Here is a 16,357-nt window from a genome sequence, read left to right as displayed (position 1 = left end):
GTCAATAGATAAATGAAAGGATGATCGACTCCAGCTGCAGACAGATGTATTTTATACTTTTAAAGTCCCATTCTATCATATAAGCTGCTGAGGTTAAAGCTTGAATCATCCATACATGAAACATTTGGTGGTTTAAGTCCAGCAGACATTCTTCTGGAAACACAGAAAGTCTTCTTTCCAACATCATGATCTTCTTTCATCATGGGACAAATTTCACCCAGCCTTTAATTAGCTGCATCTTTCAAGGCAACTTGTATGGAGGAGGTTGGCACTGGCAGTGAAGGATGATGAGAGAGGAGGAGGAGGAGAGTGGGAGAAGGAGGGAGGAGGTGAGGAGGGTAAAGAGGGAGCTTGTTTCAGTTTGCAGTGATCGCTCATCCAGGAGCCGGCTCCACTCAGGGATATTTGGGTTTTCATCTGGATGCTGTAGCTCAGGGCTGGACTCTCTCTCTCTCTGTGTGACTTCCTTGTGTCCGGCGGCTGAGTGTGAGGAAGCTGCATGTCTGGCATGCAGACATGGGCCCCTCGTTATGCATTAGGATTACTGTGTGCCTGCTCGTCACCTGGGCTCAGGTCATCGCCGTGACCAGCCAAGAAGACTCCAACAAAGGTGAGGGACTGACTCCTGTCTTCTGATTGGTTTCTGTGATGACACCTGACACGTTTACTGACAGATTTATGCAAAACTGGAACAAACAAACGTGCTTTATTGAGATATTCTGCTGCTGTACCTGCAGTATGGCCTGCTTTCAATGCTCTAAATGCTGAATACACGTTCCTCCTGAACTTGCAGTCTTCTAGTGATTCATGATTGTGCAGCCGAGTCCTGCGTAAGCATTTACCTCGTTTGTCTTTCCCGTGATATTCTTGGTTTATGACTTTGTCTTTCTCCAAAATTCAGGAAGTGGTTTGAGAAGTGTCTCATCTGTTGCAGATGTTTGAGTTAAACTGGGCTGCCGTACCTCCCAGCAGCCGGACCACACTGGCCTTGTAGTTTGGGAGCTAAAGGTTAAAATCACACCCACAACCCAGAAAGGTTTAATTAGACAGCGTTCCTGCTCGACAAGTGACGATTACGACACAAAATATCTTGTGAAAGCTGCTTTCAGGGGTTAAAGGAGAAAGTGAAAGCAAACTCCAACCGCTTAGAAGATAAGTGATACCTAACATTTAGTCTAAATCGACCTCACGCTGCTGAGACAAAATCTTCAAGATCTTTAATCTAAAAGAAAATCTAAAATCAAATGTCCCGTGGTCAGAAATACCTCCCCCTTGCAGGCTGCATCGCTGGGCTATTTCGGAGCGAGGTGGAGGCTGAATGATGGGGTTGGGAGTGCCATGCTATAATGATGTGGCCAAGCAGATGGGATGGACAAAAGCAGGCCACTAATTTTGGTCAGACTCGGGGCCAGAGGCAGACAGGACACACCCAGGCTGAGAGATGCTGGATATGAAGTATGCCTCACTGGCTTCCATCCAAGTTCACCTCCAGCGGAGCTAGAAAGGCTTTTCTTATGGATGACTTTATTCTCAAAGGTCATGCTATGCTAAGCTAAGCTAACCGGCTTCATATTTACTGTGCATCCAACTCTTTCTCACAACTTTTCCGTTAATATCAAGGACTTATTGTTATTATGATATAATTATTGTGACGTTTTTCCTTTTAAATTGGAGCTATCTGAACCCGTCACCTGTTATATATTGATTGTAGGTCAAATCCCGGCTTTATGTGAAGATACTTTCACCATCCAGTAATTCACAAGACACTCATCAAATATTAGAGGCATGTATTAAAAATAAGCAATACTTTGTACAGTAGAAATATGGTGTTTCTACTTTTTGTTCCTTCAGTTTGGGAACCAGTAATCAACATGAAGAGGACTGGAATTCAGACTTTTTCATATTTTGAATCAGCTGCTGTTGAAGAAATAGTTCAGAGATTATTAATGAAGCTGGAAGTCAGGCTGGAAAGATGTGGACTGGCTGTTTCAGTGTGTCTTTGTATCTCTCTCCACACGTTTATTCACTGGGTTCACGCTAATGTTTAATGTTGTTTTCAACTGTCTCACTGTTTAAGTTGAACAAGTCATTTAAATAAGATTCATATTGATCTGTGAGTCAGACTTGAGGAGTTTGGGAACCTTCAGGTGCCGTTCACGTGGGCTGAATATGGTTTAATTCTAAACCACGACGTCAGGTCGCTGCACGGACCGTTTCCAAGTCAAAGGAACGCTGACTGACTCCTTTAGGTGCTGTCTCATGCTGCAGCCTGGAGCTGCTCCTCAGGGTGCAGCAGGTCTCCGGGTGTGGCACCTCCCGAAGAAAGCAAGCCACAAATTCTCCCCGAGCCCAACATATAATACAGCTACGGTGGTTTCCCCTGAAATAACTCTGCTTTTTAAACCCAGCCTTTTCTCCAGGAGAGGCTCCACCACATAATTAGTACTTAGACGTCACTTAACTGCCAGGATTAGAATCTGCTCACAGAGCCAGCAGCAGGTGGCCATATTCGCTTTTTCAGTCTTTTTGGTTTCTTTAAACAAAAAACAGCAGGGTTGGAATAAATAAAGCAATATTTTTATTCTGACTGAACCTAACCATTCATTTCATTGGTGGCGTTTAACTTAATAGATGCCAATTAATCAATGAATTAGTCTTAAAACCTGATATAGAAGTTATTTATTGTTTTCATATTCTGTTTTAGAAAAGTCCTTAAATAATTAATCAGAGGAAACTGATGACAATTATTAATACTTACTTTTTATTTTATTTCTTTTAGATAAAAACTTTTTCTTTTTTTTTCCTTCTTTACCTGTTTTTTTTTTGTGAACTGTGATGTGAAACATGATAAATTTTAGGTCTGGTGTTAGATTTCAGTTGGAGACGCTGCTGGTGTGAAGATGATTACATACTCGCATACAGACACATTTATAGAGACATTTACAGCCAGGAGCTGTCAGCTCCAACCACAGTCTAGTCACTGCCTTGCTCAAGTGCAGCTCAGTGGCAATTTGCCTGTAAATGCCTGTCATCTAAATTCTTCAAATAATATAGATTTTGGATTTGGTTTTAAGATCATCCTTTAAAAGTCCCACAATCGTGAAATCTGCTAATATTTGTTCCTTTTTACCGGTTGGTTCATCCTAGTTGATATAATTAGATATGAAATGATATAATCATAATATAATGATAAAGTTTAATTTGTCTCAGGTTATTTTCACCCCCCAGAGCCACAGACAACGTTATAAAACAGTTTTATTTTTACTGGCTTGATTAGTGCTCCATAAACTGGGTAGTATCCGTGGTATTTCCCTTTTAAATGACTCATAATTATGAGTCATGCGCTTTATTGGCCTTCGATGTACTTCATGTCTTTTTCTCTGCCTCCAACATGAATGAAACGGTTCATACGTGAGATTGATTTTGAGGTGGAACGTACCATTACACGAGCTTGTTGTGGGATTGAGGTGTTGAGAAAATCCCTTACTTCTGAATATGAGAATAAGTAGGAGGTACTAAATATAACATCTGCATACACCCCTTTGGTCCAGATGTTCTGCTCTGCTTGACTCAGACAGCTGGGAAGAGAACGGGAAGGTCTACTCCCACAATCAGAGAGTCATGTCCAATCTGTGTGAGAGACATGTGGGGAGGTTTTATTTAAAGACACATGGAGAGATGTGCTGGTTGAACCGCTGAGGTTAGAAATCATCTTTCTGCTTTTCTTTGTTTGCAAAGCTGAATTCATGGACAGGAACAGGAACCAACCGCCGTGTCAGGTGGTCTACAGTAGTCTTTGTCATGTGGTCCAGGTGAATTCATGCCTTTAAACAGGAAGCACGGCTGCAGATGGAAACAGTGGCTGTTATAATGAACCAACCACCGTGTCAGGTGGTCTACAGGTGGAGCTGTGAACTTTTTTCTTGATGTAATAAGTAGTGCAGTGGAGCGCCACATCCTCCTAGCATGGACCTTACTGTGAAATGATTGATTGATGGTTTATCAAGAAATCCACTTTTATTTGATAGCACTTTTCACACAAATCTAATAAATCGAATAAAGGGTGAGTGCTGCTCACAGACACTGCAGATGCATCCTGAATGTTTGCTCACAGTGTTTGTGTTGACGTTATTATTATTTCATTATTATTTGTGTTTTCTTGACTCCAGCCGTCTGTAAAATGGAAGTAGCTTATTTCCTAAATAAGGTGTGTTCCTCTGGGGAACTGTCCCCTCCTTCACCATGTCTTCACTGTTAGGTTGTTTATTACACTTTATATATACTTTTAATTTCCACATTTACTGCTTGAGTTGCCTTCTTTCTTTTTTAAAGATGCACTGTTTAAAGTCTGCTTTTATTAAACGTGTGAAAACAAAAGCAGGACTACTTGAAATATGAGCGCCAATCTTCTCACACCTCTTAAATAAGACGTTGGACTTGGAGTCACATGATCAATCTTAAGTTCCTGCACTGTGAAAACCAGATTTAATCCCTGTGTCATGCAGATACCTGCACAGAAAATGGAACCGTCTACGCCCACAATGCCATGTGGAACCCGGAGCCATGCCGGATCTGCGTGTGCGTTCAGGGGACCGCCGTGTGTGAGAACGTGATCTGCGAGGACCTCGGAGCCTGTCAGAGGACGGTGACCCCCGAGGGCGAGTGTTGCCCTGTGTGCTTGGCTGCAGCTGCAACATCAGCTCCCAGTGCAGAGCCCAAAACAAGTAAATGTCCTTTAAAATCACATTACTGAGGGATCCACATGTGCTTGTTCAGGAACATCTGTCCTCTGTTGCAGCTGCAGATGAGAAGAAGGGGCAAAGCTGCACGGTGGACGGGGAGGTCCACCAGCACCAGATCATCTGGAAACCAGAGCCGTGTCGCGTGTGCGTCTGTGACGACGGCGTCGCCGTCTGTGACGAGGTGCAGTGCGAGCTGCTGTCCAACTGCGAGAAGGCCGTCACACCCGAGGGGCAGTGCTGCCCCGTGTGTGACACCTTCGCCAGCGCCGGCAGGATGATAGGTAGACCAATCACACACGGGTTACTGCACACACCATCCTCATGTACAATTATTGATTTAATCAGAGTTCAGTGACGCTAAACGCACGATTGCATTTAAATAATTACGGTTCAGGAAGGTGTGATTCTCTGCAGATTAAGTTGAAGTATGTCATTAACTTTCTTTCTTTTTTGTGTTTTCCTCAAGAAATTATGAACTTCAAGGTAAGTCATGATCTGACATCACATTTAAAAGAAATGATTGTTCTTTGAATTAAAAAAGCTGTAAATATGTTTCATTTATAGGGACAGAAAGGTGAACCAGGTGATATCCCATATGTAAGTAATCACACATTACATAAAGTATCCATAAATCAATATATACATATGTGATGTCTTTATTTCCCAGTCTCTTGTTATAATAGTAGTTTGTTTGTAACTCAGGTGGTGGGCCTCCCTGGACATCCAGGACCCGCGGTGGGTTTTTCCTGCTTCTACTCTCTCTGTTGTTCACTTTGCCAATATCTATAAAGATAATATATAAATAGTGTTAAATAAATGAACTGGATGAAATTAATCTATATTTGCCACTAGAGGGCACCAGAGTGTCATACTTGTACTGATGATTGAAACTCCCTGCAGAAAACTGAAGGATGTTATTAAAGTGCAATATATAACCTGCTTTCTATGAAGGTTAAGGAAATTAAACTAGATATAGCATATTGTATGCAAAGATTCCTTTTCTTGGAATTATCTCAGTTTTTCATGACAGTCTGAAGACGATGGCTTTAATGTGTGTTCTATGTGTTTGTGGTTCAGGGTCCTCCGGGAGCTCAGGGACACACCGGACCACGAGGCTTCAAAGGCAGACGGGTGAGTCTGAATGAAAAGTATGGATGCTGCAGCGTGACACGCCGCCAACAACGACTCATTTTCTTTGAAAATATGATTAGGATATAGATGAACTGCACACAACAACGTGACCTCCAGAGAGGCTGATCTGAAGTAACCGTCTCTCATTCATGACATATAAAATATTACACCCTGCAGGGATTCGCAGGCCCTCCAGGGTTCGACGGAGAGCCTGGTGTGCCTGGAAATCCTGGAGAGTCAGGACCCCCTGGCCACCCCTCCCTCCCTGGGGTGAGCTTCTCTCAGAGTCGATGACCTGCATGTTTCATAGAAAGGAAAACCACTGAACATTCATTGAAATCGTCTTCTTCCCCAAAGGGCAACCTGGTGTCCCAGATGGCTTCAGGTTTCGGGGAGAAGTCCGGTCTGGCTGGGATGGTATCAGGAAGCAGGGTGAGTGCTGCATGGTTGAGAAGGGGACAGGACCTTTTATATTCACACAGGTTTAAACCACGCTAATGTTGCTGTTTCAGGGTGAAGCAGGACCTCGAGGACCTCCAGGGACGCATGGACATCAAGTATGCCTTTGTGTTTTTATGATTTAAACACTTTCCGTGTGTCATACGTGACTATTAATACCGTCTCTGTTCAGGGTCCACCTGGTGGTCAGGGAATCCCAGGAGAGGCTGGAGACCCGGGACAGATGGTAGGAACATTCCTGCTTCTCCAGATTATATATTTAACATGTTTCTAGAGCCGTGATGTAAGACTTTAATATATCTTTAGAAAAAGTTTGGTTCCTTGTGTTTGTTCACAGGGTGAGCCGGGTCATCGAGGACCAGAAGGGCCGACAGGAAAAGCTGGACCTGATGTGAGTCCATCACACTTCTTGAAAATGCAGAATATGTTGTTAGTATTATCAGTACTTATTTATCAGGAATGATCTTTTGTAAGAACTGTTATTGCCCTTTTCCTGCTCAGGGAGAATCTGGACCCCCAGGTGCTACAGGAGAACCAGGATTTCCAGGATCTGCGGTAACCCAGTCTTAATCCTAACCAGCAAACAACTAAATATATAATACAATAAAACACATATGATCTATAGACATCTACACACTGTTTCATATAAACGTGTGTGTTTCAATGCAGGGTGGAAGAGGATTCCCAGGACTTCCAGGCCATCCAGGACTGAAAGGTCAAAAGGTCAGTCACACAAGCAATGTAACTGTTACCCAGCAACGCTTGCTCCCTGATCAAAAACCAAGCTTCTCTGTGTGTTTGTGGATTTGGATCTCAGGGATATGGCGGTCTGTCGGGGCCAAAAGGCGAGTCTGGAACGGTTGGAACCAAGGTATGACTTTGACATCTAGTCTTGTGGTTTGATGGTGATGTAGTCCATTGATGCAGTGTGCTGCTACTTTGACTGAGAAAGCTGGTTTGGAGCCGTGCAACATGTCTACATGTACCAGGATGCATTGCATCCAATCATTTAATGCGGCTGAAATCAAAGGACTTATCAATCTTTCTAATATCAGTGAAAGTTGAACTCAGTGTGTGTTTTGCAGGGTAAATCTGGTACTCCGGGTGGAATGGGTGCTCCAGGACCAGCGGTATGTAACACACACCACCAGAGCTCTTCACACAGGTGCCACTCGTACAGATGCTGAGTCAGCGTTTTGTTTCAGGGACCAGTGGGCATGCAGGGAGAACGAGGCAGAGCTGGACCAACTGGTCCTGTGGTGAGGAGAACATTTAAAACATCTCTATTATTATTATGTGAAATGGTGTTTCAGGGTTGAGACTTTGTCTTTGTCTTGTAGGGGAAACGTGGAACATCTGGCCATGTTGGCAAACCCGGTCCTCTGGTAAGGATCTACTGTATCATGGACTTCAAAGCAGCAGTTTGATCTTTTACTTATTGCTTTTCAATCCAACCATAATGCTTCAGTCGCTTCCTGGTTTTGTTTCCTTTGACTACAGGGTCCAATGGGAATCCAGGGTATTCCAGGATTTCCAGGTAGCGCCGGAATGAAGGTGAGGTTGTCGATGGTTATTTCTCCCATTGAATCTGGGACGTTTCTATGACATGCGTGCTTCATGAACGTGTCCTGCGCTGCAGGGAGAGGCGGGGCCAACGGGGGTCAGAGGAAGTGCAGGACAGCAGGGTCCCAGAGGGGATGTGGGTCACCTCGGACCAGCTGGGCCCACAGGAGAGCAGGTGAGTTACAGTTTCATACATGCTGTCTTTTGCTGGTACTTACTGGTACACATACCTGTGAGTTACTAAGTCTGGTTTTAACAGGGTGCTTCTGGTGCGGATGGAGCTCCAGGTGGTCGCGGCGCTTCCGTAAGTCTAACTGCTGACATAATGAACCAGGTTTCACCTTTCTCCCAAAAATAGTTTGAATTAAATCCGTTTCTCCTCCTTTTCCTCTACAGGGTCTTGCGGGTGTCCAGGGTCCAGCAGGGATGTTGGGTCCACATGGACCCCCTGGCCCCCAGGGAACTACAGGAGCACCAGGGCCAAAAGGCCAATTGGTACAAGCTCCTATTGCATATCATGTTTTTATGTCTTAATCCCTGAAGTATGACGGTCTCCAGTCCCATCTCTGTGACTTCGGGGCTCATGTGATCTGATCCTCTCTTACAGGGTGAAGGCGGAACATTCGGATTCAAAGGAGAAGCTGGATTCAAAGGAGAACGAGTGAGATGAACCCCTAAAAGATCCTGATTTAGTGGTTATTTGACTGGTTTGTCATGAGGTTGATTGATTGATTGCTGGGTTTAGGGCGACCATGGTATTCCAGGTCCATTGGGCCCGATGGGAGAGGATGGGAAGCGTGGACCCCGAGGTGATGGTGGATCCATGGGGTCTCCAGGACCTACAGGAGAGACCGTGAGTAAACTTTACTGTTCTCCTGAACTGCTGTGGTCCTTTAAGCAGAGAGTAACTTCATGGTCTCTGTTTTCAGGGCGTTCCAGGAAATAGAGGTTTCCCAGGCTCCGATGGTTTACCAGGCCAAAAGGTGAGGTGACTTCCCATCATGGCAGAACTGAAGTACTTGTTGATTCTGATCATTGTAGACCTTAATGTGTGTTCTGTGTTCTTCAATCAAACAGGGAGCCCAGGGTGAAAGAGGAGGCTCAGGGTCCTCCGGCGCCAAAGGTTTATCTGGAGATCCAGGACGTAATGGGGAGCCAGGTTTAACGGGAGCTCGGGTAAAGACGACATATGTCTGACTTCCTGTCAGTGTGGACAGGCAGCCACCATGTTTCTCCAGTATCCCAGATAGGCGGTTCATGTCTGTGTGTTTGATTCCTCAGGGTCTGACAGGACTTATTGGCGCCCAGGGATCAGAGGGCAAGCAAGGCCCAATGGTGAGCCAAACCTTTATATTTTCAACACTCTGTGAGGTTTCACGACAGACCCAATGAAGTAAAAATGTCTTCTTCCATCTACATGAACAGGGTTCAGCAGGAGATGATGGCAAACAAGGCCCGGCTGGTTCTGTTGGGAACCGAGGTCCGGCTGGACAGATGGGCCTGCCGGGGCCGAAGGGCTTCGCTGTCAGTATATGTTGTACATTTAAGACGTGTGAGCAGATATTCTTTGTTATGCAGCAGCAAATGATGACTTCTGTGGTTTTTAGGGTGACGCTGGGAAGATGGGAGAGGCTGGCAGCTCTGGGCCTGCAGGTCAAAGGGCAAGTGTTCCACTATTAAATGTCATCTCATTTACAACATGCCATAAATCCATCAGGAATATCCTAATAGAACCTGTCTTCTAGGGGTCGCATGGAAAAGACGGAGAGGAAGGCGCCGCTGGTCCAGCCGGCCCGGCTGTAAGCATCCGACTGTTGAATCTCATCATCGGTGATTTGATATTATAGATGATTTATATTCTATGTTATGATTTTATATCAGGGTCCTGCAGGAAAGAGAGGAGAGCAGGGACCACAGGGACTACATGGTTTCCAGGTACGCTCACTTCCACAGTTGTAAAAATAGGACTTTATGTCAGCATATTGAGTATGCAGTTATTACTTTGCATTGAATCATAATTGGTGTTTTTTTTAAGGGTTTGCCCGGACTGCCAGGACCACCTGGAGAGTCAGGAAAACCAGGGCATGAGGTATGACCAAAAGAAAGAGTTAGTCATAATGTAGCCCTGACATGTGAAATCATATATTGTGCCATGATGCGTCTCCTTCTTGTGGTTTCTCCAGGGTCTTGCTGGAGAGGGTGGTGCTAATGGAGCTACAGGTCTAAGAGTAAGTCCATGACAGTTCTCACACCTGATTTAAAGGGCATTCACTGTTTGAATCATCTCGTTATTTAGTGCACAGATTAACGGTTGAATGTCTTTGTTCCGTGGTTGGCCTTCAGGGAGAACGAGGCCCTCCAGGAGAGAGAGGTGGTATCGGACCCAATGGGCTGCAGGGACCTAAAGGTAGTCCAGGTGGACCAGGGACAGATGGGCCAAAGGTATTTGAACTATAAATGAATATTTAAATGTGTTGCATGTAATTGTTGTTTGCTATAAGCTTTACCTTTTGTACATTTCAGGGTAGCGGTGGTCCGAAGGGTGCTGTTGGAGAGCCAGGAGGTCCAGGACTTCAGGGGATGCCAGGAGAGAGAGGCCTGTCCGGATCTTCAGGCCCGAAGGGAGATTCAGTAAGTTAGTGTTTAAGTTGATAAGGAGGTTTATTAGAAAAGTGAAAAGAGAGAAAGGTTCCTGTGTTCAAAGGGAATCCAGCAGCTTGTTAAGGAAGTTGAACCTGAAGAATCTGATTTCTTCTCGCAGGGCTCCATCGGAGAGAGCGGATTCGAGGGGAAAGCCGGGGCTGACGGCGCTCGGGTGAGTCGTCTCAACATCATGTCAGGACTCAGACTACGTGATTATATATAAACTGTTACACCATCAACAGCATGATATTCTAATGTATTCTTCATTTTGGATAAAAGGGACTTCCTGGTCCCGTTGGACCTGCTGGTTCCAGTGGACCCAATGGAGAGAAGGTGAGCATGTTTTGAGTGTAAAGGTAGTTCTAAGAAAGCTCTAATTCGGGGAAACATCACATATAACTTCTCTTTGGGACACGAACGCCGGTCTGCTTGTTGAAAGTCCTGTGATTGTTTGACCCATCCACCTTCCCTTCACATGAATGTGATTAATAGAATTGACGGGTCCTTTATTTCAGGGTGAGACCGGCCAACAGGGACCTTCAGGACGCCGCGGTTCCAGAGGAATCACCGTCAGTACAACATTTAACGGGTTGAACTGGATTTATTGACCGGCTGTATGTCTATTTCTTTTTCATACAATATGTATTTGCGTGTATGATTCTATCAACAGGGTCCTACTGGTGATGTTGGGCCCATTGGTGCCGTCGGCTTCCCTGGATCTGCTGTAAGTGGCCACTGAAGAAAGCATATCCAAAATAAACGGATGAATATTAATTGATATATGATGTATTTCCTGTTTCTGGCCCAGGGTCCTGATGGTCAACCTGGGGCCAAAGGTGACCTCGGTGAGGCTGGCCTGAGGGGGGAGGGAGGAGCACCTGGACCACAGGGGATGGCTGGGAAATCCGGAGGACAGGTAAACACATTGAACTGGAGCATAGAGAAACATAAATAGGATCAAACCACTTATGGTGGACTCATGTGTGTTTCTAGGGACCTGTTGGTGTGACGGGACTGAAAGGTGGCAGAGGAACACAGGGTGCAATGGTGCGTTACATATTTAACATCTTCCAGACCTTTGGGGCAAAGAACAACTTTGCAGAGTGTCAGTTTCTTTGTTTATGACTTTAGTTTGGTGCATCTTTTCGCTATTATCGTTAAAGTAAATGGTTTTCTTCCCACAGGGCTCTTCTGGTTTCCCTGGGCTGCCTGGAGGAGTTGGACCAGCTGGCTCTCTTGTGAGTTAATTGGTTTTCTAAGTTCACCCATCTGCATGCTATTAATTAGACTCCTGAGCTGTGTTTCAATGTCGTACCTGCATTAATTTGGCGTTGTATATGATGTATTTGATATGTGTGTATGCGTTTCAGGGTGCTGTTGGGGCAGACGGACCTATTGGGGCTCCAGGAAAGTCGGGACCTCCTGGGATCGCTGGGGAGAAAGGACCTGCAGGTTCACAAGGAGAGATCGGGACTTCAGGTGCACCAGGCACCCCCGGAGATAAGGGAGACTCTGGAGAGGACGGCCCTCCGGTAAGTGCTGAAGTTCTCCCAGCATCCGTTCACAAATAAACCCAGAAATGTTTCGATCGTCTCTGTTCTGGTGTTTCTCCGTCAGGGGCCCGATGGGCCTTCAGGACCTGCTGGCGCCGCCGGGCAGCGAGGAGTCGTGGGTCAGTCTGGACTGAGAGGAGAGGCCGGCCTGCTGGGACTGCCAGGTCCTGCTGTACGTACTCCTCCTTTGTTCCACACTCCTTTGTTGCTTGCAGAGTTAAACGGTGATCACTTATTCAAAATGTGCATTTATTTGTTCTTCAGGGTCCGCCTGGAAAAGCCGGCGCTGCTGGAGTTCAGGGCGGTGCAGGTCCTCCTGGAGGAGTTGGTTTACCGGGAGCCACCGGGGCAAGAGGAGACGCCGGCCCCGAGGTCCGTCTCGGTCATTACACAGCTTTCATGTGACATTTAAAGAGTCACTTCCAATCAGAGCTGAGGATTTATTGAAAACAGGAAATACTGTATTGGATTATTGCAATAATGTTACCCATAATTATTCCCATTTCACATTTAGACTTTTCTTCCCTGCTGCCAGAGGAACATGTCTAAAGGCATCAACTCTTTGTGAAAACAGCAGGAAATTCTGCTGACAAATTTTGGAAGCAAACTAAATTGTGAAGCTTAATAACACTTGAACATGTTGTCAAACAGATGGGATTGCTGGAACCAACTGTTTTGTCGCGTCCCAATATAGTTGTGTGTTTGCTGACTAATCAGCTTCCATGTCAGGCGTCTGTGCTTCATCATGCGTTACTTGTGTGTGTTCAGGGCGTTGCTGGAGCAGAGGGGCCTCCTGGGAAGGACGGACTCTTAGGGGACAGGGTAAGACTTCTCGTGGACTGGATGGGCCACCATGCATACAGCTGTGTATGCATGCATACAGCTGTCTACTAACCGGTGTGCATGTCATTCCAGGGGGACAGGGGTAATGCTGGTTCAGAGGGTCTGGCTGGTACTACAGGGGCTCCAGGAAATGAGGGTCCCGTGGGAACGACGGGCGGTCCAGGACAAAGAGGAGAAAAGGTGAGTTTCACAAACAGAATGCACAGATGCTGGATCCAAATCCAGACCAGACAGGCCGACCGTGCAGTTGAATTAATAACAGGAACAACTGGCGGCTTCAAATACTTAAAACTTACTGAAAACAGCTACTTGTTTTGTGTTTAGGGTGCCAGCGGCTCCCTTGGCCCCCAAGGAGCAACAGGAGTACGAGGCAAAGTGGTAAGAATGACATGAGACCTGGTTGGGACCCAAAAACATCAAATTAAATATTGAAAATCAGTCTGAAAAAACAAAACACAAGTACATGTGTTAAAGAGTCATCCTGTGTCCAACTTTAGGGCCCTCAAGGACCACAGGGAGAGAAAGGAGCTGCTGGAGAACAAGGAGAGCGGGGTCAGAAAGGTCACCGAGGATTCACCGGCCTCCAGGGTTTGCCAGGAACAACTGTAAGCAAAATGTTTCTAATTACACAACTTCAAATACTTCTTTAGATACTTCAGATACTACTGTTCCTAGTCCGTCGTTCAGGGAAACAGCTGGTGACGTGTCATACGTTTGTGTTTCAGGGGGCCACAGGTGATTCAGGAGCGATAGGTATCGTTGGACCAGCTGGGCCGAGGGTACGTCTATAACAGCACCATGCTGGTGAATTCAGTCAGGCAGCCTTATTTCACAGTGTAAATGACTCGCTGTCTCACCGTCCAGGGTCCTCCAGGAGTGTCAGGTCCTCCAGGAAATGAAGGGAACATCGGCCAGCCTGGACCTATGGGTGCTCCTGGAAGCAGAGGCCCCAGTGGGGACATCGGGGCGCAGGTGAGCCTATTATCCAGAGTGAAGGAGCTGCAATCTTGTGATATAAATGAGAAAACTGTTGGTTCCTACCACCAGCACTGCAAGAATTAAGAATACTTAATATATATATATGTGTATGTATTGTTTTTTAGGGTCCACCTGGTAATGACGGACCGACCGGGCCTCCAGGCCCTCCTGGACCTCCCAGTGCAGCATTTCAGGACCTCTTCGCCGCCCCTTACGATTACGAGGGGGTCGGCGGTGTGCCAGAAGCTGTGGAGTTCGTGGAGGACGATGTGGCTGCTGATCCTCCTCCGCTTCCAGAGGACAATAAAGACGAAGCCCTTCCCAATAAGAAGTGGGCCGTCCTGCGTGCAGACACCGGAGTCCACACCACGCTGAAGACCCTCAGCGGACATCTGCAGAACCTCCGCAGTCCCGACGGCAGCCAGATGAACCCTGCCAAGACCTGCCAGGACATTAAGCAGTGCTACCCTCAGAAGAAGAGCGGTGAGGCTCCAGCTTCGTGCTCGGTCAGACGTTATTATTCTCAGTAGCACATTATGTACTCTAACCATTGCACATGTGATACAGGTGAATACTGGATTGATCCAAACCAAGGAAGCACAAAAGATGCCATTAAGGTATTCTGTAATATGGAAAGTGGGGAAACATGCATCTCCGCCAATCCAGCCAACATTCCCCGCAAAGCCTGGTGGACCAAATCCAGTCCCAGCGCCAACAAGCCCGTCTGGTTTGAAGCAGACATGAACAGTGGAACCAGAGTAAGAAATCACAGGATTGTGTGGAAGCAACAACAGAACATGCAGAACCATCTAAACATGTCGAACATCTCGTTTCAGTTCCGCTATGGAAACGACGAGGAGCAGCCCAACGTGGTGGCGGTGCAGCTGAAGCTGCTGCAGCTTTTGTCCAAGGAGTCGCACCAGACCATCACCTACCACTGCAGGAACAGCGTGGCCTATAAAGACGAGAAGACCACCAACCTGAAGAAAGCTCTGGTCCTCAGAGGCTCCAACGGCCAGGAGCTGAGAGCACAAGGCAACAGCCGCCTCCGATACGCCGTCATCCAGGACGGCTGCTCGGTAAGTCCTCGCACGATACCCGGATTCAAAGGAAGGAGGTCGGGAGACACTTCTGCTGATGTTTCTGGCTTTTCTTTCCCCAGAAATCGAATGGAGAGTGGGGCCAGACGGTGATCGAGTACAGGACTCAAACCTCTGCCAGGCTGCCCGTCGTGGACGTGGCCCCCATGGACATTGGAAAAGCTGATCAGGAGTTCGGCCTGGACATCGGCCCTGTGTGCTTCTCATAAAACTACCCAAGATGGACAGAAAAAAGGCCTTCAGAGGAGTAACATCAGCACAAGAAGCCGCTCCTCCTGTGATCACACAAGCCGATGAAGGTTAGATTGTTCTCCACATGGAAGCTGGTGAAGTGCAGTGTACTTGCTGGTGTGCCAGCGTGGGAGAGCTGTCTGACCGGTAGGACGCTGACATAATTTATTCACCTTATTATTAAATGTACAATCTGGAGCACCACTACTCTACAGGGACAGGTATCTGGGTGGAGAAAATAAAGTGAGGTGCTCACATGAAGCCTCAGTGGAGTTTAGATGGATTGTAAACTTGCATAAACTGGAAAAAACAACCAATAATATTTAAGCTTAAGGAGATGTGGTCTCAGAGCAGATGCTAAAGAACTGTTAATAGCAAATAAAAGCATTCAAACCTTTTCATTTGGCTTTTTTTCCAGTAAATGCACATCCAGAGGCCTGGACAGGGTTAATATAGCAATGACTGTAGTTCTTAATTTGAATGGAATAAAAATAGAAATCAAGCTTGAACCTAAATTATTATGTTCTGTGCAGGAACTAATTTACTCTTTGGACAGAAAACCTTTGTATCTCCTTTCAAAACTCCAACTGTAAATGCAACATATGACTGTAAATTGCAAATTATTTGTTTGTTGTTGACTATGGATGTGGAATAAATGTCTTTCTTTGGAATGACTGTGCTCTTCCCACAAACAAAAGCCTAGACGGCTGAAAATGAGGAAAAATGAGAGTACACTAAATGATCCTACCACTGGAGGGAGACAAAGCTTTTCTTTACAGTCATCAAGTTCACTGATTGGACCTGACATCACAGGTAGAAGTTGGACATTAGATTTGAAATGAAACACCAGCAGGCATGAATTTAAGCCGTACCCCCCCCCTGCATTAGTGCTTACTTCTAAACGCTGGTTTACTGATTTACTAAAAGGTGTGTTCTGTCTGCATGAATATGGGTGTGTGATGATGACAAAAGAGAGGGAGCGAGAAGGCGTCCTTACAGGAAGAAAAAGAGCCAAAGTTCAGGCAGCACATGTTTGTGGGTCGACCTCTCCTCTCGGCTGCTGAAAGACGTGACACTCTCACCGTTTCCTGCAGCCCGGCTTGCTCCACATCTG

At 46.1% G+C, this 16,357-nt stretch overlaps 1 protein-coding gene across 1 annotated transcript; it reads left to right on the top strand.

Annotated features, from left to right (window-relative positions):
• Positions 1-393: 393 nt before the first annotated feature.
• On the top strand, positions 394-15,914 carry LOC311009894 (uncharacterized protein). Its single transcript, XM_084004324.1, has 55 exons — positions 394-610; positions 4,506-4,724; positions 4,799-5,023; positions 5,209-5,225; positions 5,307-5,339; positions 5,445-5,477; positions 5,820-5,873; positions 6,051-6,143; positions 6,231-6,305; positions 6,386-6,430; positions 6,505-6,558; positions 6,670-6,723; positions 6,834-6,887; positions 7,002-7,055; positions 7,150-7,203; positions 7,418-7,462; positions 7,538-7,591; positions 7,673-7,717; positions 7,833-7,886; positions 7,972-8,070; positions 8,155-8,199; positions 8,292-8,390; positions 8,503-8,556; positions 8,641-8,748; positions 8,825-8,878; positions 8,973-9,071; positions 9,177-9,230; positions 9,321-9,419; positions 9,503-9,556; positions 9,641-9,694; positions 9,777-9,830; positions 9,931-9,984; positions 10,079-10,123; positions 10,239-10,337; positions 10,419-10,526; positions 10,657-10,710; positions 10,818-10,871; positions 11,054-11,107; positions 11,209-11,262; positions 11,347-11,454; positions 11,532-11,585; positions 11,723-11,776; positions 11,909-12,070; positions 12,156-12,263; positions 12,356-12,463; positions 12,860-12,913; positions 13,007-13,114; positions 13,259-13,312; positions 13,432-13,539; positions 13,660-13,713; positions 13,799-13,906; positions 14,038-14,395; positions 14,480-14,670; positions 14,749-14,991; positions 15,075-15,914. Exons 1-55 carry the CDS (start codon positions 517-519, stop codon positions 15,219-15,221), a joined length of 4,770 nt encoding a protein of 1,589 aa, XP_083860450.1. The 5' UTR covers positions 394-516; the 3' UTR covers positions 15,222-15,914.
• The last annotated feature ends 443 nt before the right edge of the window (positions 15,915-16,357 follow it).

Source organism: Eutrigla gurnardus (genome assembly GCF_963514095.1).
Source record: "Eutrigla gurnardus genome assembly, chromosome: 24".
Lineage (NCBI taxonomy): Eukaryota > Metazoa > Chordata > Actinopteri > Perciformes > Triglidae > Eutrigla > Eutrigla gurnardus.
Note: the sequence above shows the minus strand (reverse complement) of the source record. Positions and strands in the feature narration are given on the sequence as shown.